This window comes from Triturus cristatus, chromosome 8, assembly GCF_964204655.1.
Source record: "Triturus cristatus chromosome 8, aTriCri1.1, whole genome shotgun sequence".
Taxonomy (NCBI): domain Eukaryota; kingdom Metazoa; phylum Chordata; class Amphibia; order Caudata; family Salamandridae; genus Triturus; species Triturus cristatus.
The window spans coordinates 1,260,317,398-1,260,341,246 of record NC_140591.1 but is presented as its reverse complement, the minus strand read 5'-3'; the positions used below and the strand labels follow the sequence as shown (position 1 = coordinate 1,260,341,246).

The 23,849-nt window shown below is 44.8% G+C and overlaps 1 protein-coding gene across 3 annotated transcripts in view; it reads right to left on the bottom strand.

Annotated features, from left to right (window-relative positions):
* The window catches only part of KDM6A (lysine demethylase 6A), a 1,084,836-nt gene that overhangs the window by 964,060 nt on the left and 96,927 nt on the right, over positions 1–23,849 (bottom strand). For all 3 annotated transcript variants that reach the window (XM_085622961.1, XM_085622962.1, XM_085622963.1), the window contains exons 3-4: positions 17,181–17,289; positions 4,135–4,184 (exon numbers count right to left, since the gene is read on the bottom strand). In XM_085622961.1, coding sequence (XP_085479087.1) covers positions 4,135–4,184; positions 17,181–17,289 — 159 coding nt within the window. The remainder of the gene's footprint in view (positions 1–4,134; positions 4,185–17,180; positions 17,290–23,849) is intronic.

Genomic DNA, 23,849 nt, shown 5'->3' with positions numbered 1-23,849 from the left:
TTTGAGGGAATTGATTATAGATTAAATTAATTTTATCATCAAAGTACACAGCTATGCTGTCACATAGTCCCTGAGAGGGGGTAATCTGCTGGGCGCACGCTGTGGGCTTAGTGAAGGAGGTAAGAATTTTATAAAGTTCCTTTGTTGAATATCTTGCCTGGTTCAGTTTTAATATAACATGATCTTTACATGCCTTTTTAAAGTTCTTATAAGCAGTGAGGGCCAATTTAAAGTTAAGCCTTTCTCTATCCAAATGGGATTTATGCCCAATTTTTTCCAGGTATTTACATCTGGATTTTTCACTGCGTAGGTCTACAGTATCCCAATCTTCACTTTTTTTTCGAGAGTTACTAAATCGTGGTTTCTTCTGAGCCAACGTGTCGATCACTGTACTAATGTCATTAAAAGCCCTAAGCTTTATTGTACAGTCCATGTGTTCATTGAAAACAGGAGACACTATATTTTACTAAAAGAGTCATACATAACTTTATGCCATCGCCTTTGAAGGCCATTCCTGTGACATCCAGCCGTATACTTTCTAAGGCAGCTATTAATCTGAAAAGGAATCATGAAATGATCTGACCACGTCAATGGGCAAGGAGGATCAGCAACTATGAAGGAGGAATTAGTCAATATAAATGTCCAGAGTATGACCAGCCAAGTGGGTGGGGCCTGTATTAATCTTTCCCAAGCCCAGGTTGGCCATGTCGGCTAAGAAGCTAGCAGCCTCTGTGTTCATTGTCTTCTCTGTGAATATTAAAATCCCCTAGCAGCAAAAAGTGATTGGAGGCAATAGTGTGAGGGGCAATTTTCTCCATCATTTTTAGATTAAAATCTTTAAGTGGCCCAGGGGTCGATAAATGAGAGCGTCCTTTGAGCTGAGGCATCAGCTCAATTTTAAATAAGACTATGTATTCTATATCTCATTGTTAAACAGTTGGACAATATGTGTGGTCCGGGACTGATATGGCCAAACACGAACCCTGCTGGAGCCTACATGTGAGGTACTGTCAAGACTAATGGCATTGCCAAGTAAATAGGACTTCCCATGCACCCTCGCTCCTGAAGGTGCACTTAAGGTCTCTCTAGAGCATTCCCCCAATGGGAATTCCGCGAATGATGTACTATGTTGAAGTTATGTTATTGCTTAAGCTATGTTTGAGTATATTGTTATTATCAGTCTTAATCTACTAAGAGATACACCTCTTGCATATTAATCCATGGACGTTAATCTATATACCCAGCTGGTGGTGCCAGCTTCTGTCTCTGAACAATAAGAAAGGCTGTACAAACAGCGGGAGGGATGGGTGGAGGCGGGGGGGGGGGGACACTATTGACCTACGGGTTTGGGGTGTGGGGTGTATTGGGCTTATGTTTGTTTTACACCGCAGCACTACACGGGCCTACAGTGAGCAGATACGAATACGAATGCACAGGGAAGGATCCAAACAAAATTACCATGACAGATCACAGGCCCAGCCAGGTCTAGAGAGGACAGGATAGGTGGAGTGGAACCAAGAGCAGGTCCGGCCCCTAGCTACACCTTCATAACATGGAACGTGAGGGGACTCAGACACCCGCAAGCACAGGCAGATCCTAGGATATTTAGATAGACACCAAGTACAGGTGGCCATGTTGCAGGAAACGCATCTGGACCCTAAGGCAACACCCACCTTTGGAGAAAAATGGGCAGCTCACAGCTGCTTCTCTTCGTATTCGACATATGCCAGAGGTACAGCCATTCTAATCAGGGCTAGCGTGAGATACGGCCTGCTGGGAGCACTTCAGGACGCACAGGGCAGATACAGTGTGATGTGGGACAGGTTTGCAGGACACACTGTCACCATGGTGAGCTGCTACGCCCCCAACGTGGACGACGCCAGCTACTTCAACACGCTATGGGGCCACATCTTAGCAATAGGATCCACCTTCGTTATATGGGGAGGTGATTTCAACCTAGCACTAGACTTGCATGCTGATCGTTCACATAATAGTCCAGCCTCCCATTTGCAGGCGACCAAACACTTTACAGGCATTATGACGGATCACCAGCTTTTGACGCCTGGAGGTCCTTCCATCCATCCATCCATCTATCTCTGAGAGAAGGAACCTTCTACTCTAGCGTACACTCCAGCTGGTCCCATATAGATCTATAGTTGATGTCGAAGGGCCTACACATGTGGATCCGGGCAGTGACACATTTGGCAGAAATCTTTTCTGACTACCCCCCTGTGCTCATGAGATTATCCCCACCAGGTAATGAATCCCCATACCTATCCTGGCGACTTCAGCCCACAACCTCTGCAGCCTTTTTTATCACCTGGTTATACATGCCCATGTCATCTGGGGGAGATGGCCTCGAAGGATATGATTCTACAGACTCTTCGGGCGATTCGGCGTCGAGGTCTTGCCACTGAAACGCTTGCTTGTTCGGAATCTTCCCCGAAGTAGTAAGAACCTTCCTCCTCCTCTTCGATTATTTCTGGGGTTCTTGGTGGTATCGTTTCTTCGACAACCCCCTGGGTTTCGGTTTCTCTTGTTTTCGGTAGTAGCTTGAATTGCTTCAAGCTTTCGTCAGTCTTTTTTGCATTTAAGGATATTCGCTATTTCGGCTTCGAGTCTTCTTCTCTTTTTCTCAATCTCGGCCTCTTGTGTTCCGGCGCTTGGATAGTCTGCTGTCTGTTTTCCGACTGACTACGCCGAAGCGGTCATCGAAGTTTGCTTCAGTCTCCTTTTTCGACGCCGAGGCGTCCTTCTCCAGACTGTCCTTCGACGTCTTGGTTTTTTCGAGGACCGTTGCCCATACGGAGTCCTTATCTAAGGATCCTACGGTCTTTATTTGTTTGGCCGCAGCTGCAGCTACCGAAAGCTTCAACGCAGAGGATCCTCTTTGTGTTTTAGAGTCTGATTTTCGAGACTCTTCTGGTTATTGCAAGGTCGACGACTCTAAACTCCTTCGAAGTCTTCCTCTCGACTTCCATGACCAAAACTTGTTTGCTGGTCGCCTTTGGCGACGTGTTCTTCCTCCTCACTGGAAAGGCCCAGGTCTTGCAGCGAAGGCGTCGTTCCTTGGCCCTGCATGTTGTAATTTGCTAGTCGCTGCCTTTCTCTTACCTTCAATGTCTTCGGGGTGAAGACTGAGCAGGCGTTACAGTCGTCGCTTCGATGGTCCAGCGGTAGGCACAGGTTACAGACCGGGTACTGATCCTTTGGAGCGTATTTGTAGTGGCAGTTCTTACAAAAGCTGAATGGTGTTTTGTCCATTACCACGCCCAGGGAGCCCCCTGCATGCGCATTATCCGGTCGTCAACGAAGTTCTGGATTTCTACTCTTCGACGAGCTGTGGTCATCGTAGATTTATAGATTAAATGGAAGACTCCGCGGCACCAGTTTTTCGCAACGAATCTTCAGTTTTTCCCACAATTCTTCTCTCCCATCTCAGGAGCTGCTCCGTATCGATCCAGACCCAACAGCGGAAAAAAGAATCTGAAGATGGCTACCAAAGGTGGGGTTTCCCGGAAGAAGTCTGTCGACGTCACAGAAGGGCACCAAATGGTACTACATCGTAGACGCCCACAAACAAAACAAAAAAAAAGGGAATATACAATTCCGGACCCAACCACTAGATGGTGCAATAATGCACAGCATAGTGAATACAGAAAAGATTCACGCTGCAAAACAACCTTTTACTTTCAGTCACAATTCAAAGACTTTAATCTTTAGTATGTATATTGTGATCATGTCAATTGGTGCAGCGCTTTTTAGTGCCTGGCCACAGACTGCTTTAGTTGTCTGTTGCAAGCACTAATATCAGTATGGGTGACAGTATATTGTGGATGGTTAAACACACAACAAGCAGTTCTAATAATTATACTCTGTTTCGCATGTACAGTATCATTTTGCCATCCAGTACACACGTGTATTTTGGGAATTAATTAATGCAAGCCAGATGCCTTGACATTTCTACTACTGTTTTTACTTTACAATAAATTAGACCTTTCACCACCTGTACTGCAGCTGCTAAGGGCCTACACAGTAATCATAATCACTATCCTTAGTTTATTTCATTGACAAGAACAAAATCATTGGATTATTAAGATTCATTCACAGAAGCAGAAGAATTATTTTACTAACCTTCCAGTAGTCCAATTGTAAACTGTAGTATCTCTGGTATGCAGACAATGCTGAAAAGGAGTAATAATTCAATTATAAAAATGTACAATGTGATTAACATATGAGATGCTAAGGATGCAAAGCCAATAAACAAATCAGTTAATAGAATGGCTTAGATTATTCAAGATGTCTTTAACTCCTAACAGCCTACCAGCATGCTACAATTCAAAGTGATTAACAGTAGTAGTTATGACCGCATTGGAGAGACCATGCATAAAAAATACATTATGAAGATCTGAAGTTTATTTTGCTAGGCTATATTTGTGCTTGGGTTATTCACCTGTAGTTCTAATTCTTCTGAGTTATCCAACCAATTTGTGTGCTTTAAGTATATCATGATGTTCAGGTGACAGTAACGTATTTTTACAACAGCTGAAGGGATAATGTTAACAAAATATTTATCCCAAGCATTAACCTTGAACCAGAACAGTGTTTAAAATAATGTTCGTATTTATTTTCGGATATGGTTGAAATATGTGGCTAGTCAATCATAGAAATTTCCCTATGACCAGTGGGAAGTACCTCAGAAACAAGTTTAGGACGTTTATGCAGAGTTATCCACATAGTAATGAAGGCCTGGGATCAAAAGACTTTTCAAATCCTCCATTATATCCTAAAGAAAACTTTGTCTTTAAGCATCAGTTACGGTTTCTCTGGCTCCAAACTCAGCCGTTTTTAACCTACCTGCTTAGAAAGATTTACCACTAATCGCCAAATCCTGTTTAATATGTTCATCTTGCACTCGCTACAAAAGTTTGTTCCAACTTCACCCCTTTGTTTTGTTTGGAGTAAATACTTACAGCAGTTTGATAACTGTGAAAAACTAAATTAACTATTGCTGCTTGCAATACCACCGTGCAACGTGTACACGGAGCACTGGGGCGAATAGACACCCTCGAAGAGGAAGCGGTTTTACTGTCACTCGATGAGACAATGGCATTTGACACTATATCATGGGAGTACCCGTTTGCTGTGCTGGCCCGTATGGGGTTTGGACCCAAACTGATTGGGTGGATCAGACTATTATATTCGCAACCCACGGCACACGTCTCGGTGAACAATCATCTCTCCACTTGTTTTTCCCTCTGTCGTGGCACAAGGCAGTGATGCCTGCTGTTGCCGCTCCGCTTTGCCATGGTGCTGGAGCCTCTTGCAGTTTGGATCAGGGGAGACCCGGGCATCAGAGGCCTCAAATGGACGAGAGACCATGAAGACTGTATAACGCTCTATGCGGACGATATTTTGCTTCATCTTGCCTCTCCATCGCACTCACTACGACGGGTGTTACACATTTTTCATATATTTGGGGCGCACTCGGGGTATCCGATAAACTGGTCCAAGTCCCAGATGTATGCACTCTGGGGAGAACCTCTAAAGAGTCCGAGGTTACGACATTCCAGTGGCGCTCCAAGGTTTCTGATATTTGGGGATCTATATCACTCCCGATACTACACTATTTTTCGAACGAAATCTCCTTGGGCCTCTACAGCAGTTTAGGTCAGATGTGTCACATTGGCGGACGCTGCCCCTTACTCTCTTGGGACGTGCATCCCTATTTAAAATGCTCGCCCTACCACGCTTTCTCTATGACCTGCAAAATGCTTCTAATTCAATTCCTAACTCGTACTTTTTGAAGCTTGAAGCAGTGGTGCGGGAACTGCTTTGGGAGAACAGACTGCTCCGGATTGCCATAAATAAACTCACCAGGGGATGGTACGACAGGGGTATAGGGTTGCCGAACATGCGCCTCTACTATCAAGCTTCGCAATTGATAGCCATTAACAGATGGGTGTTCGGACCGCATGACGATCCTAGTTTTCGCATGGATAAGGGGGGCCCCTTACAATGGGTAAGGGGGGCTACAACAGGGCACTGTATACAAACTATCGGAAGCTACGTTTGACTGGCCACACGGCACGTACGGTGGAAGTGTGGCATGGAGTCCAGCGTAGGCTGGGATGGCACCTGTTCGGGGTTTGATAAATGGGACATGATGGGATTTCTACCGTGGGGGACATGTGGGTGAAAGGGAAGAAGGCAACATTCGCGGACCTTCAAACTAAGTACCAATTAGCATCTTCTGAGCTTTTTCGATATCTCCAGATCAGCCATGCCATTGATACGGTCCTCCCTAAGGATACCCCCCCTTCCGGATTCCTCGCCACTAGAGGACAGACTACTGCTGGACCCAATGGACCGTAAGGCCATTTCCCTCACGTATAAGAAACTAGTTAACAACCAAAATGACCCAATGCTGAAACTACGGTCGAGCTAGGAGGCTGATCTGGGGGAGATAGCCGACAAGGACTGGAGGGCGGCGCCGGCTTCTCCCCGAGAGGTGGCGATTCCGATGCGACTTCGGCTGGTCCAGCTCAAGATTCTCCACAGAGTGTATTTTGACGCCAACTTGCTATTTAGGTTGGGTAGGAGGCCTGATCCACTCTGCCTCCAGCGATGTGACCAGACTGGCACATTCACACACATTCTCTGGGACTGCCCCCACATACAACAATATTGGAAGGACGTCACCCGACAACTTGCCAGGGCATGTGACAAATCCATTCCACCGTCTCCCACACTATGCCTCCTTAATATCTGGGCGGCAACTGACCTCTCGCGGGCGGAGTAGTCTTGGGCCACGATGGGCTGGATTATAGCTAAACGAAATATTGCCCAGAAGTGGGGGTTGGACACGACACCACACATACGTGACTGGGCAAAAGACATGGACCGTGCCATGATTGCAGAAAAACGGTGTATAAAGTGAGAGGGTGCCCAAGAAAAAAGGACCATAAATGGGGAAAGTGGAACAAATATAGGGGTGAGATCTGTATTTCTCCTACGGTAGAACTGCGGAGGGAGAGACAATCATTGTTGGGGAGTGTGGGTGAGACGATGGAAGCCCCCACTCTCGACAGCCGAGGATAATATGCAATGACATACAGACCAGTGGCGGGGTTTCTCGCAGTTTTGACCTAAGTACACGGCTGTAACCATAATGGGAATGCAATGCCTCTGAAGACGGTGGTCTTATGTACTCCTGATTCTTTGAAAGTTGTGAAACAATGCTGACATCTTGTGTAACCTTGCCAAAGATGTGTGTATATTGTCTTTTAATGCTGCAATTTGTTATCAATAAAAAAAGTTAAAAAATTTTTTGAAGAAATTGAGAAGCTGTTTCTACAGTAATAGGTCACTGCTCATATATAGAACTATGATTTCATGTATCCGATGGGACTACACCTGGTTTTGGTGACCTTGGAAAAGAACATGCCTTTGATTGACCCATTTACTAATAATGAGTAAGCGGCTCGACCTTCTTGACTACTACATGGAAGATACCATTCTATGAAAGATTTGCATCCATGTATATATATTTGAGCTCTCAAGCATTCTAATGGCAGTCCAATATTTCATGGCAGCCCCATGCAGCTGCCTCATAAACCATGCGAGATTGTATTGCATGTGCAAGAAACATTCCTTAAATAAGAACCGGGGTTATGAAGCAGCCATCATTGAGAATTCGTATTTTACCAGTCACCAATGCAAACATTACATGAAAATAGCTGCAAAATCCCGTGGACCGGTCCAAAATGTAACTTAACACCTAAATAATGTCTACAGCAGGCTGACACAAACAATTAATCTAAATTCATTTCTGTATATTGTGTTTTGTGCAGACATGAGAATTAGCAAACAACTAAAGGTATTTAAACCCAGGCCTAAAAAAGAATGAGGATGTGGCAAAGGGGGACTATATTGGAGAGAGAGTAGGGTAGAGATGGCCATCAAGAGAGCGCAAGAAGAATACCACTCTACAGTGAGGGTCAGAAGGAACAGGGGGCACCAATGGTAGGAAGAGATATCCAAAGAGAGGGTCAAGATCCTGGGAAGGACAATGGGCAAAAGTGCAGAAAAAGGGAGAAAACAGAAAAAGAGAAGGGAAAAATGACAAGAGAAGGGGGCAAAAACAGAAGCAATGGTCCAAAAGGTGAGAAATCCAGAGCAAGAAAAAAAAAGGAGATTAAAAAAAGAAACAAGCATTTACAATGCAATGGTCTCGGCATTGGTAAAGTTAGAGCTATTGGCATTGCTCATGACATTATTTTTGTTTATGTTTTTGTTTTTAAAACATGTAAAGAAACAGCATTGTCATGAGCAATGCCAATAGCTCTAACTTAACCAATGCCGAGACCATTGCATTGTAAATGCTTGTTCTTCTGAGTACCGGAACTTCTCCAGGCCTGAGGAGAGTGCCCGTACTCACCCGGGCCTGTCAGGTTTTGGGCACAACGGTCACGTGAGCGTGCACACGCGGCCAGCGAGCAGGGACTGCTTCAAATGTGGTGTGGCGTCACCCTCCACCCTGCAGGGTGGCAGACACAAATGGAATTACCTGTAAAGCATTAGTCATTGTATATTTTCCCTGATAGAGCCAGCTTTGCTTTTGCTCTGAAGACCCTAAATAATTCTTAATCCATTTTTTAAAATAAGTTTTCTTTAATTTATTTTTAGCGTGGGTGATGTATTGGAGTCTGTTGCAGACATGGCACAAAAGTGTTTGTTTTTCAACCCCATGTGACAGCCATAAAACCAGTTTCTTTTAGACCAAAACAGGACCTCATATATCAGCAATCGCAGGAGGTCTCACAGATTATAAACAATCATGTTAGTGAACTGCTGCTGAATTATAATCCTGAAAGCACACGTCACTGTTCATGAATATTAGATGTAAATACATTTTGAATTTCGAGGTGTGCCTGTGCACTGTGAGTAACATGGCCAAGGACGGCATTAAAGTGCTGAAATTATATCATACGTTTCAAAACTTACAAACGAGGCCTCACAAAATAAGAGTGGCCCAGGACCCCCGAAAATTTAAAATGTCCCTGGGTGCAAGCGAACGTCTCGAAGCCCGCTCGCCACTGCTAAAGGAAAGCCAGGCCCGTACTCACTGGTTCCTGCAGCTGCTGCTCCCCAGCCATGGCAGGGTCCAGAGACAGGCCCAGCTCAATAGCGACTGGAAAGCTTCAACATGGCGGAGTGCATGGGGCCTCGCTGCCGGACAAGATGCTTAGCCTTTTTGCACTTAAAATGACATTACCTATCACTGTAGTCCTACACGGGGGTATCTTCCCTCCCCCAGCATGGCAGTAGCCCCAACTTTCCTTACCTGAGGATGGGGACGCTACCCCTCCGCACAGGCAAAAACACCACTGGCTCGGACACCCGGATCGGCTTGAACTGGAACTTGCAGCCGAAGCACAGCGCCGAGTCGCTGAAGACGGACACAGAAACGATGGGCCTTTCGAAGATGTGGATGGGGTCCAGGTGCGAGACGATGCAGCCTCCGGGCTGGTAATCGTTGATGACGAAGGAGATCAGGTGAGGGAGCAACGCCGGGACACCACCGCCTTTCTCCGAGGCACAGCAGAAAATGCCTCGGAGAAACGCCACGTCCTTTTCGGATTTGGGGGCGTGTTTTTCTGTTGTCTCCTCCCTGAGACTTCTCGCAAAAAACACGCCCCCCGATCTGAAAAGGACGGGGCTTCAACGGAGTGACTGGACCTCTTCTCCAGTGGCTGGCCAGCATTTAAGAGGCCAGCCAATGGAGAACAGGAGAGAAGAGGGGCGGGTGCAAGCCCCTCTTCTCAAAGTCATTAAATCTCGGAGCGAGACTGCGCAAGCGCAGCCTTCGCAGCCGAGACCTAAAAACGGCAACCTGTGCATTGGTCAAGACGTCTCTATTTGTGCATAGGGCCCGATAAAAGCCGGCAAAGCTGCTGGCTACCGCACTTGGATTGGTGAGGGCCGTACCATGTTCGTCAGAAATCGTGGGGACCTGAACTGCTGTCAGAGCATTCTGACAAAGCCTGTGTAGTAATTTGCCATACTTATCTCATTAATAGATCCTGCTCTGAGGTGCTAGTCAGACACACTTGGCCTCCTCCAGTAGCTCCCCCTGATACGGTTGTTAAGCAAGGCCCAAGTGTTGGTGCGCCCGTCCCCCCTCCTCCTCCTTCACTTGCATCTCCAACTCCAGAATTTGAGCTTCAATCTGTGATAATGTATTCAGACATCGTTTGCGCTCGGCCGCACAGAAACATTTATCAACTTCACGTATAGTGGGCTTCAATGCCTCCCACAGAATACTCTACTAGGAGGCAGTCAGCCCTTTAAGGGAGAAATATTTGGTCACAGCGCGGAGTAAATGTGTTCTATATGTCGGCTACTTCAAGTGCCAGGGAGAGACTCGCCAATGAAACGAAGGGCAACAGGGGCCCACCAGAAGCCATAATGCCACTTGGGAGTGGTTGGACAGCCCTCTGGGCAGTATCTCCACCAAAGACACTCTGTGAGCGTGGCCCATCGACACAAATATGTAATCGAGCTGGGAGAACGACCCATGTACTGAAGAATAAAAGGTATAGCCTGTCTCAGTGAGGTGGTGAGCTCTCCACGTGTCCACCCATCCCACTACGTCTGCCAGTGGTCTCAGGCGAGATTCTGCACCTCACCCACCGACCCAGATGCTCGCCATCTATCGCAATCTGGATACATAGCATCGTTCCAGTCTCCTCGATGATGGCTATCCCACGGACAAGAAATCCCCACTTGTCTACGAGTCGAACTGCATAGGTTTGACTAAGTGGTGGAGGGGCGCAGACACTGCCAATAACTATGGATTCCCCATGCATGGTCCCTGCCACAAGAACTAATCTCGCCTGAGTGCCTACCCAGGTCTTCAGAGACTGAAAGGGAACTCTGCGGTGTATAAGAATAGCCACTCGCTGAGAACCTCTTGTAAAACCCGAGTGAAAGGTTTGCACATTACCAAAGTGAGCCACACAGGGAGCTTTAGACCCCAGGCGGTGTGTCTCCTGCAATAATAGCACATCAGGCTGCAATCGTTTGGCCTGGGGAAGCCCTGCACCCAGTTTCACTTTATCTAGGACCCCCCAAACATTCCAACTGGCAATGTGGAGTCTCCCTAGTGCAGCATTAGCATTTGCATCAGTCATCTGGACACAAAACTAATATGTGGCAGACTGTCCATAAGCAGGGCTACCATAAAGAAAGCACCAGAATTGCGCATCGAATATAAGAAACTAACAACAACTTTGCAACCCACCCAACCACCATCCCAATACTTCAAAACCATTGAAGTATCTGTTGCAAAGGGGAGCCCAACCTCAACGGAAGCCGGGGACTGGGCCAGTCCAGTGGATCCCCATATGCTCCATCAACATATAGCCTTTCTGGAAGGTTCGGAGTGCAATTATTCAGAAGTGCAGCCAATGTAGCGTACCATAATACGGAATGTTCAGGCTTAAACAACGTGTCTTCTATCCCAGCAATGGAGATCATCCCAGCACAACAGGCCATGCATCTGACCCCTACAATTTGACGGTGTCTGCCAGTTCCTCTGTTCGGGGCCTTGAACGCCACGAAGATCGGGATGTGGGATGATGCTACTCTTTAGGCTTAGACTGTTGCTGGCGTGGGTCGCTGGGGGACTAATCAGAGTCAGGACGTGGCGGTGTATGAGGCTTTACAGGTATCACTTAGTCTGTCCAGGCAAAAACCTCCTCTGGGGTGTCAAAGAATAGCATGCAAGAGTAGTAAATCACAAGCAGACAGGCTGGAAATAGGAGCATGTAGGACATTTTAAGATCTTGGAGGTGGGCTTTCGCAGCCCTAAAGGAATGGTGCTGCCGTTGGACCATTTTGGTGTTCTCTGAAAAGATCATAATGCCGTGAGATTCAAATGGGAGATTTTCTTGAAATCTTGTCAATAGAAGGATGGTATCCCAGTCAAAGAAATTGAGGATCTTGGCGATGACAGGCCGTGGTTGGGCACTGGGAGGGGGCTTCTTTACCAAAGCCCTGTGAGCACGTTCAATTATAAAGCAGGAGGAGAGTGCATCTGGTGAAATCCACTTAGTAATCCAGAGGGGGAGGAACTTACCCATATCCTCTCTCTCGGAAAGCCCAAAAAGCAGAGTTTATTTCTGCGGGCCAACTCTTCAGCATCATCCACCCGTGTCACCAGGGTATTGACTTTCTTTTGGAGCCAGGGCTTGAAAAATCCACTCGCCCGCTCACATTTGCGAGACAGATTTAATTTGGCCAAGCTATTTTTAGATTCTACTTGCCCTTTCTAGCGCGTAGGAAGACAAATTGACTTTTGAACTCTGTCTCTCTCAGCAGAGCAAATGTGACAAGATAGCAAGATTTAAAGCCATATTTATTGCTCACAAAGTGAATGAGCAATAAAAATGCCTTTAAATCTTGTTGACTTGTCGCATTTGCTCACAGAGGTCAAGTGCATTACAGTTAGGTTGAGTAGATTTTTTAAGTTACTAAACCTGCAGGTTTAGTAACTTGGTTTTGATTTTTCAAACCCTGGAAGCGTAGTGGCTATATCCTCGACACTAGAGACCCGGGTTTCAGCTTCGGTAATACACTTCACTGCATTACGAAGATCCTGGCGCAGCAGCGCTACATCCAACACCACTGCCCTAATTTTGGCATCTAGCACGTCTCTGGACTAGGTAATAGCAGGCAACAAAGTTGCAATCTCTGGTTTAGCGTAAGGTGTAAGTGAGTACCTCCTCCTCCATTTCTCAGTTCATTTTAGGTAAAGAATTACTGCAAGGATCCTGGTTGTGATTTAACGTATGTTTATTGTACTTATCCAATATTCATCGCAAGGTAGAACACAAAATGAACTCTCAAACAGTCGACACGCGCTTCGCCCTTACATGGTCGACAGGTGTTTCGCCCTTACATGGTCATCCGGACCTGGGCTTCCTCAAGGCTGTAAGGACATTAGACAAGAGAATCTGTGTTCCTTTTCCAGTAGTTATGCATAGCTTCCACCAGGTGCTTTGCGGCAGGGGGTGAGTTGTAATAATGAGTTATCTGCCATGCATTACAGTCCACATGTGCGTAAGGTGACATTACTGAGGGGACAGAGTGGAAGATTTAGTGACAAGGTTGTGAGTGTCATGAAAAACTGCTACATATTTTATGCATGCTTAGCTCTGGTGCTGGCATTCCAAATTCAAGGAGTTACTGAGAGGACAGAGTGCAAGATTTAGTGACAGGATTGCGAGTGTTACAAATGATTGCTTCGTAATTTTGTGCATGCGTTCATTATCCAAATAAGCCATGTTTAGTGGGGTATAGGTCAATCACGCTAGTCCCATATGCATTGGTGATGGCATGCAGGGCATACATTAACGCGAGCCAGAATGAACCTTACATTGTGTTATAGGTCTTAGAGATAAACATGTTTGTGCTCTTGGTTCGGACAACGTGAGCAGACATAATTGCATACATTTGATATACCTTTTGTACAAGTTCATGTCAGGTCTTGTAGTTCCAATCAGGATTAAATGGATTGAAAAATCTTTCAACAATGTTAATCTAGAACATAGATAAGCATTTCTCCGTTTTTTTATCCAATTAAAACAGTCAAACACAAATTGTGATTCGTAAAATAGTTGCTCTGACATTCATATTAGTGTGTACAGTCAGGCCACTCAGTGCCTCGTCGTTTCGAATTTGAGGGCATTAATGATGCTAAAGTTAGGTGCGGGCGTTTTATAGATCACTACGGTGCCCCGTTAAACCGGTGTTGGAAAGGCGTTCGCCGGAGGGGCCGGTCTCACAACCGGTGACTCTTTATATGCACTCGGTTTAAAATTACTTTTACAGCGAAGAGAAAATATGCAGTTCTCAGGATGAGCCTTCCGAGGAAGTGAGAGATTTAGATCATAGTGAGATAAAAGCTTGGCGGACTGTCTGGTAAAGTCCACTTTTCACAAAACGTTATCGAGTAGATTGGGCTCAAACACATTTAGATCCATAAGTCTGCCTCCCGGGGATTTTAAACATAGATGAGGAGTTTCCAGGGGCCCCGCTAGGCCGGTGGCGTGTCCCGATGGCATGGTTGCAGCTCTGTGAGTCTGCCATGAAGCGCTTTGAGAACGTGATGGCGTCGAGCGCGATCGGAAGTATCGGGGTCCTTTGGTGCAGGTCCCGGGATATTAAGTAAGCAGTGAATCTGCCATGAGTGGCTTTAAGGAGCTGAGAGCATAGTAAGGTGGGAGATAGGCGGACCGTTAAGTGATGTCCGCTCCTCCCAAGAACGGAATCACGGAGAGCGCGATCGGACATATAGAGGTCTGTTAGTGCATCGGGGGAAATAAATAAGCGAAAATTAGTGTCAGGGGAAAGCTAGGAAAATCATATCAGACTTACCAGTGTGCGGACGGTCAGCAGTCATGATCTATGTCTGTTACCTGAATGGCGTATGTACGCCGCATGTGGGCGTCGTTTGTAACCAGGAGGAATCACGGGGAGGTGTCTATGTTTTCAGAAAAGGGCCACCATCTCAGTCTGTGCTGTCTGTTTTCCGGTGCCTTAGGAGCCGGTGGCGGGCGAGATCTACTTCCGGTAAGGATGGCGGAGGAAGGCAATAGGCTGCCGGGCGAGCTGGGCCTAAACAGCAAGACCGGAGACACCACGCAGGAGCCAGCGTGGGAGTACGAAGGAGATCAGGTGAGGGAGCAACGCCGGGACACCACCGCCTTTCTCCGAGGCACAGCAGAAAATGCCTCGGAGAAACGCCACGTCCTTTTCGGATTTGGGGGCGTGTTTTGCTGTTGTCTCCTCCCTGAGACTTCTCGCAAAAAACACGCCCCCCGATCCGAAAAGGACGGGGCTTCAACGGAGTGACTGGACCTCTTTTCCAGTGGCTGGCCAGCATTTAAGAGGCCAGCCAATGGAGAACAGGAGAGAAGAGGGGCGGGTGCAAGCCCCTCTTCTCAAAGTCATTAAATCTCGGAGCGAGACTGCGCAAGCGCAGCCTTCGCAGCCGAGACCTAAAAAAGGCCAAATGACTAGTTTGCAGCGCCACTAACTGCTTCGCACCTACACCCTTAACAATACAAAGAAGAATGGGAAAGAGAACAAGCTAACAGAATAAACAACTACTAACACATTAATCGCTCATGTCAACTGGAATTGCAGCAACAAACATCACTTTTTGGAACCATAACTCTGCCCAAAGATTTTGAAAAATGGATGAACTCTTCTGTACAGCAGGGGCCTAAATCATAATTAAAAAAAATATAGCAGAATGCATAAATTATATACAGAACTTTTATCATAGCAGTTATCACAAATGATAAATATTTTCTAAACAAGATATGCAGACTGGGTAGTGTCGCCGCCTATGAACAGCCTCTCACAACCAGTTCTGCACATCACATGAGCCACATATGCAAGAGGAAAGAAATGACTTCCATCATGCAATACTAGTCCATCTTTCTTTTAAACACGCGTGATTCACCATGCACATACAGAACAATGTACTTTCCTTCGGTCGCCCCTTTTCTGGTAGAGACTATCTAACCACAGATTCTTCACCTAGTGAATTTTCTCAGGAAATAGTCCTGTATCTGTGGAGGTGTCCAAGCCACTGGCATACAGAAGGTCTTCAAACACAGTCATTGTCATAATTATCAGTATAGTCATCATAATCATTTTATGGGTATACTTCTGGGTTGGAATGGGCATAGTGTTGCATTCTTGCTGGGGGTTGAGCCTCCAAATCTTATAAAACGATTGATTTTAGGCCAGGTATCTACGAAGGCGTTTCGACGGCATGACTCATGCCTGTGAAGTCCATTTTGGGGCCGCAATCGGCGTCAGGCATTCAACTAAGACTAGGCCCAGAGACAGGCTTGACGGCAGGTGCAACCTCGATTGAGGCACAGTGACGCAGTTGGGGACGGATCTGCTGAGGGAGCTCTAACAAGCAGCCCCTTTGGACTCTTGGGGCCCAAAGGTTCTCCAGAGGGACCTAGCTCATGGCCTCTCAGCGGACACATTTTATCAATCATCACTGTCTGCTCGGTTAGGAAGCCCTTCAGAAGCCTGCTTCATGGAACGGCTTCAAGGCCTTGAAATACCAGAGTAACCGAGCTACTCCGAAACGTGCATGTGGCCCGGCATCGGCCAGCCATGTTTGAACCTTTTGTGCTTCGTATGCAACGACTGAAACTTATCCGATCTCCGAGACTGATCTCCAAAGCTCCCATGAGCGGCTTCAGGACCGAGAGAGCACCCACGCCCTCATCCTCTACCTATTCTTCAAATTCTTGAGGAGTTCTTTAACAGTAAGTTTGGATTCCGGGGGTAACCTTAGTTTATTTTCACGCAGCAAGTACACAACTCCATATCGTAAGGAATCAGAGGCAGACATTGTGGGTGTTCATCATCAACATTTGTCGTGGCAGTCACGACATGGCTTAAAAACAAAGTTTTGGAGCCATATCTGCACAATGTATAAAGTTGGATTATTCATTTTCCTGAGGAAAATAGACCGCAATGTTGGCTCCAGATCTGCATCAGTAGACCTGGAAAGAAAGGAACTGGCAACAGCACACGGAGGTGGCGTATACATGGGGGGACGGAGATCATATTCACGGACTGATCAAATCTGGAGCAACACAATGACACCAATTTAAGTGCATGAGAACTGCCGGTCTGGCACCTGGGAAAATTCACAAGGTGAAAAATCTGCGGTTAGAAGCCAATCAGAAAAATATTTTTGCATGCATGCCACTGAAATGGCAATAACAAGTTAGGAGCCAATGCACTACAGGTAGAAAAAGATGTAACTAGGATGAGAGACACATACAGCATTCAGGTGGAGGCACACCTAATGACTGCATATCAAACTCATGGCTTCTACAGTTTGAAACAATTTAAGTCTGCAGCAGCAAATCAGGTTTCTAACATGAAAGATATCAAACAAAATGAAGTGTATGTAACCTTCATCTGTCAATATTGGTTTTTGAAGTATGTGTTTTTGATCTGAAAAACTTATGATGCTCCACTTACTGTAATCAGAGCAGTTTCACACCATTTTCTTAGAGCTGTAAATATTAAGTTTTTTAAAAAAAGTTTTATTTTCTTACAAGTTAAAATACCTTTTGGATAATCTTCCAACAAGAGGTTGAAGTGACCAAGCTGGCAAAAGAAATCTGACTCTACTTTTCCTTCAGATTTGAAGATTAAAGATTCGTAGCAGCGGACAGCCTAAAAGAGAAGAAAAACATTTACATTTAAAAAGCGAGTAAATTTAAATTACTCAAATACATGTTCTTTTATACATAACATTAAATTGCTATACTTGTGAACAAACCAATGCAAGTATCCAAATAAATAAGCCAAACATCTACAATAAAATGGTAAACAATGACATTCTGCTTCTTTTACTTTGTGGCACATAAGGCATCAAGGCATAAAACATGCAGAAACAAATGCAGAACCGCAAAGGCTTTGGATTTAGTGCGTCCCAGGGTATGAGGAAATCCCTTTAAAACTTTGATTTTCACTAATAGCAGAATCTGCCAAGTACGCACTCCTCCAAAAATGATTAGATACACACAAGTTGTGGCTCCAGAGTGATTAATTTGTAGCCAGCCAACCCAACGCATTTCGGCGTTTCCACGCCTGGATCACGGGTGATACAATTGGTTGTCAGCTTGGTTTAAATAAAGCTTTAAACAAATAGTGAAATAAAAGAAGGACTGTCATCAGTATTGATAGCCTACAACTGGCGGACATATTGTAATGTGTGATAATGTCAGAAAACTGAATATCAAAGCCTAGACATTAACACATCTACATTTCAGGAACATACAAAATAAAGAAATCAATAAAATAATTAAATGAATTACTGTAGAGATCATACAGAATTGCCTATAAAAGGGAATCAATACAATATGCATTGATAACCACAAATATATATATATATATATATATATATATATACATATACACACACACATATATATATATATATATATACACACACACACACACACACACTCATCAATACACATGTATATTGAGTGTTGCTGCTTGAAGTTACTTTATTTTTTTCATATTTCTGTCAAGTAATGGGCAAAGGTTATAATATTGCAATCAGAGTAATGCCTGAGATGATAGATTACCTCTTTAAAGATCAGTACCAAACATAAAATGGGACTTTCTAATTCTCTTCCCTATAATATGAATGCTTCATCGAATGTCAGTATATTTATATAAAGGAAACGGCTCTCAGTCATATTTTTAATACTGCATGGAAAAGTATATAATCTCCCTCCAATTCTGAGAAAAGTTATGGAATTTAAAAAGAAATTGAGAATTTTGCAGCTATCTGGCAAAGGTAAACACAAGCACCAGCTGTCACAAATGTAGGTACTCAATAAGGAGAGGTACTGGCCATGTCTGAACTTCTGAATCACTTTTTAGATTAACAGGGACGAAAAATATAGGTAGAAAAATTCATGGACAAGTGAAGAGAATGCAGTTTGCAAATTAACAAGTCAAGTATATGTGGGAGGAATTTGAAATTGTAGTAAAAAACAAGGAGAGGCATATCAACGTAACCGGAGTTGATGACCAACTGGAGTTCCCATTTGAGCTTGGCATGATAAAGTCTGTTGACTGTAAGTGTACCCTAACACAAAAACTGAAAAAGGGCGCCATTTCCCGAAAACCAGATTCCAGAGCACTCTGATTAAGGCCCTAAATCATTCACTGATCAGATTACTGTGTTAGAAAGAAATCTGCTAACAAAAATAAGAAACATTCTTCAATAGACACGTCGCATTATCGCAGGCTTTTATTCTGAGAAGAAAAGTAAAACATACAGGACAAGCAAAACATTTTTCAGTTTGATTTCATAAAGTTTCATTGGAAACTAAAAAAAATGGATACTTTCAGGTAGTCCAGGCTCTACCCCTGAGCACCTGAAGCTACTCCACCATGACCTCTTGTCATTAACCCCCAATTGCGTTTCCACCGTTATACACCTCAAGCATTCTGGGCTTTCAGTTGCATCAGAGGTCCAATCTGTCCCTGTCTGAAGCAATTTGCCCAGCGTCTTAAAAGGTACACCACTGGTGCATTCATCAATGTTGATCTTAAGTTGAGCAGAGATCCTGGCAAACCTTGAGGCTACTGGGAAATGTTGCAATGACTTGGCATATGCGGCTCTGAAAACCATGTCTGATCATAGGTATCATGGAGCTAAGCAAATCCTCAGGAGAGTCATACATCATGTCACTCTCCCAGATACCTTGCGTCTTTGCTCTCCTTTTGACTTAAGCCACAGAAGAGATCCACTGCACAGAAATGGCACACTGACACACAGACATTAGCATACAACAGAGGCCAGCGTATGCTCCTATGCCATTTGCTTAAACATCAACTTGTTACTTCCAGGCTTCTGTTTATATATGGATTCAATATTCCTTACTCAGTCCCCTCCAACAAGGTAAAAGTCAATTATAATGTACTGGTTGTGATGTTTCTTTTATTTAATGTCATCGCATTTCCATTGGTTCCTCCCCCTCTGACTTCCCATCTTCCTTTCAGAACAAGGGGATGTAATAACTCACTGCCCTATTATTCTCCTTCCATGCCTTTATCTTCCTGATCCATCACAAAAGGTTTTGTATTTCATTTACCCAAAATTATATTAGTGGCAAACTACAAACCTGTTGTGAACCTGAAACTTTCCTTTCTTACAGGTAAGAATCCTTTGGGTTATTCCATCTCAACTACACTATCTCTCCATAGTAGCCATACCTGCCTACTGCTGTTTAAGGCACTTGATATTTCAAGAGTAACATCCATACCACCTATGAGCAGATGTTCAATTTTCCACTGTGATCAGGGAAGGGACTTGCGATCATTGTGAGTTTGGAACTGTTGCTCTGCTTGTGCAATAAGACCTGCGAGACCCAACGCTCCTAAAATCACAACTGCCTGTTATATATGACAGCTAGGAAACTGCAGTAACAGTTTGACACTTAATATTTTTACTGAAGGAAGCTCTGTTCCCTGGACTTCAGATTATGTTCCACACCAAAGTCATGCATCATGGTGCAGATGTTTACCTACTTTTAAAACAATTGTAACTGACTCAACGGTAACCCCAAGTGCTGTGGAAAAATAAGTGATCTTGACATGCAAAATGCAAGCTTCAAAATGGCCTAGTCTAGTGAAAAGATTAGCCTGATTTTAGGTCTCGCCTGGCTTAAGACTGCGCAGACATGCGCAGTCTTGCTGGATAGATTTAGAGTCAACAGGTATTTTCTGTAAGGGGCATTAAGCCCCGCCCCTCTTTTCCATTGACTGGCGTCACCGTTTATGCTAAACGGTGGCCAGCCATTTGAAAAGAGGTGTCCATGACGCATTTGCTTGGCTTTCTGAGCCGTCCCATTTGGACTGCCTGGCCTGCTTTGCGTTCATCGCAAAACCTTTTCGCAGCCGAGACCGTCCAAGTGGCTCGGCATAAAAAGCCGAGCAAATACGTCATGGCGTCCGCTTGGTTTTTGTTATCGAGTAAAACCTCTGCAGATGGCGCTTGGCCGTTCACCCCTCATACTTTGAGTCACTAGAGGGGGCAGTGCAGTGCTGTCCATTTCCTGCAGATGGCGCCCGCCCTTGGGAGACGTCTAGTTTTATTTTATTGATTGAGTTCAGGCACAGGTTCTATTTGAACATTATACGAAATAGAATTCGGATCTTATATGACCTTTCTTCCTCCCCTTGCATTGGGTCGCAGCCAATCACGTGTTAGTTACTTGAACCACTCACAGGGCATATTGAAAAAAGCTGCTCCTCAGCCAATCGTATCTCAGAGCCAAACACAATCCACGGCTCGCCTTTCGGCCAATGGGTGACTCGGCGAACAGTGAGCGTGGTCTTTGTGATTTTCTCCCTTTCCGGTTCCTGTCTCGCGTCGTACGGAACGTGGACTTGTTGTTGTTTTTGGAGTCCCAGTGGCGGAGAAAATCACACGTGAGGCCCAGAGGTTGTGGGTTGTCGTGAAGCAAGAGAGAGTGTTTTGTTTTGAGACATGGTGATGCGTTTGAGAGTGTGGAGAAACTGAGGCAGTAAAGCTGTTAAGTGTTTTGAGAAGGGTCGTCTGAGAAGGGAGTGTTGTTGGCGTGGGGAGGGAAGAGGTGGCTGGTTTGATTTATTTCTGTTTTTTAGTAGGTCAAGATGGGTCGCCGTAAACCAAAACGAAAGCCCCCTAGCCCAAGAAGATGATGACAGGGAATTTGGATACTCAGTTTACCTGTCCCTTCTGTATACTCAGTTTACCTGTCCCTTCTGTAACCACGAGAAGTCCTGCGACGTAAAAATGTAAGAAGGTGGGAATTCTTTTAAATGTAACCGGGCCAGTGAATGTTTCATGTTCAGCCACTGACTGCTGCCTATAGAGACTTGTTCACAGAATGAGGCAACGAAGAACGTCTCTAAGACGAGCTCTCAACATTTGAGCCACCCATTCTATGCATGTTTGACTTGTGTTTGTATGGGGTGAAAATGCATATGCATTAGGGTGTTTTCAAATGTTTCTGTGCAGCGCCACAAAATACACACATTTCCCATGTGTGGGATTATTGTTTCGTCTAGCAGTGTAAGGTCGTCAACAGCACTTTAATGCCTACGGTTTCTAAAGTTTGAATGCAATGTGTAAATGTGGAGACTGTGCTGCCCACTTCGGTTACATTCTAGGCTTTCTACTTTCGACAAGAAGATGGTACCTGCAACTTCTGTTTCTTTAAGAAAGATGCATTCTTTTTAAGGATAGTTGTGTCAGTGTATACCGTCTATGTCTACATTCAAGGCTGCAGTCCTTGCTGTGAAACATGTGCCATTCATAGCTTGTGTACACAACGGAGAGGACGTGGTCCGACGGCTTAAGTTGCCGACTTTAGTGCTGGAAACCAAGGTTCAAGCCTCGCGGCTGCATCCACATCCTGTGATTCTGGGAAAATAACTTAATCTCCCCGTGCCTACCCAAACAAACATTTGCAATGCAAAAGGTCTCCCCCTTTGTGTGAGTTTGAGTCATTGTAAATGACAATGCCTTTCATTTATGTGTTTTGAAACCCTGTAAGCGCTCCGTAAACACGCACTTTGTACTAATAGTATGTGCTTACGAGAAGCAAGGCAGGCAGTAAAAGAGGCGCAGTTACTGCCAGCCTTGCTTCTTGTAAGCAACAACTATATGTACAAAGTATGTGTTTACGCACCGCTTGCAGGTTTTCAAAACACATAAATGAAAGGCATTGTCATTTACAATGCCAATAGCTCAAACTCTCGCAAAGGCGAGACCTATTGCATTGCAAAGGCTTGTTTAAAATGGTGTCTAATCACCAAAATGGCCACTGCTGCTACAGCAATGAGGATAAACATCTTCTGATGAAACTCTTCTCTGGTGCATTAATCTGCTAGTTTGGAGCGCCAGCTGTTATCTCTGGCTGGGCAAATGAGACCATCTCCACCACCCCTCATGCCCCTTCATCTCCAAGTGCTCTGTGAAAACGTCTGCAACATATACAACAATCCGAGAGAAGAGATTGGAACATTAACAGTTGATTAGGAAGGGCAGCCATTGAACTGTTCAACAGAAGTCAGGCTGCAGGACTACATTTTTGCAACAGAGAACACCAGTTGCATTAGGGCTAACACCTAAAGGCCTCCCAAATGGATCCTGCAATACTTAGTGTCTCAGAAGAGTAAAGTAGGGCGATAACTTCTTGCCAACAGGACTTTCAGAACTGAGGAGGTCCCAACGTCATCAGGCTAGCATTAAGTCAGTTGACTGAATTTCAAGAGAAGGGGTAATCTTTGGCAAATCTTAGCCACTGTCTGTCTACAATTGCACTTAAAGGCATCTGAAGACAGTGGACGAACACAACAAAGTGGAAGGGTCAAAATACTGTACAAGCCTGCCCTCCCTAAAATATGCAGTGCACTAATTAAGATGTCTCAGACATTATAAAGTCTAATACACATGCATTACGAGTAGACGAAGCAACTGGTACCCTCCTGCATCAGGCATAAAAAGAGGTATGCAATTAGTTTGTGGTTTTGTACAATAAGTGTGGATAGCAGTGTAATGTCCTGCTTCCGATGGCCCCTACTCCATCGGGCCATTGAGAGAAGTATTCCATCAACAGAGAGCACAAGGGCTCCGTCAACAGAATACTTAAGGTCTGGCTGTCACTAAAGGAGACGGACAGACCAATGGTTTGGCGAGCAGGGTACCCAGTTGCATTTGTGATGGAGTACCCTGTTCACATCGGGCCTAAAGCAACTAATGATCAATACAAAACGTATATAAAAGTTTACCCACTTCAATATTTTATATAGACTGGCTGTGAAAATCAAACTCTGCAATTGCTGCATTTCACGGTAACACAAAGAAATTATGGTAGCCATTTTTTCCAAGAATCGGTCTACCTGTAAGTCTAGCAGAATGGAGAGTTCGGGGTAGCGGAGAGCATGGATTCGCCTCAAGGCATAAGGTGACACAAAAGGGAGCAACAAGGCTCCATGCCTCTCTCCCATGTTCAGACAAGCCTGTGCAAATTCAACGAAAAGCAGTTGGCCTCTCTGCCAACTCTGGAAAGTAAACTCCACCACTGTATGAAGAGACCAAAATAAGAGGGAAACGTGAGTGTTTGGTCAAAAATAAATTTCTTTCTCTTGTTAAAGCAGGATTCTGAGGCACAAAGTAATGTGATCTCACTCCTAACAGCTTTAGCGGAGTTTGATTTGCTGTT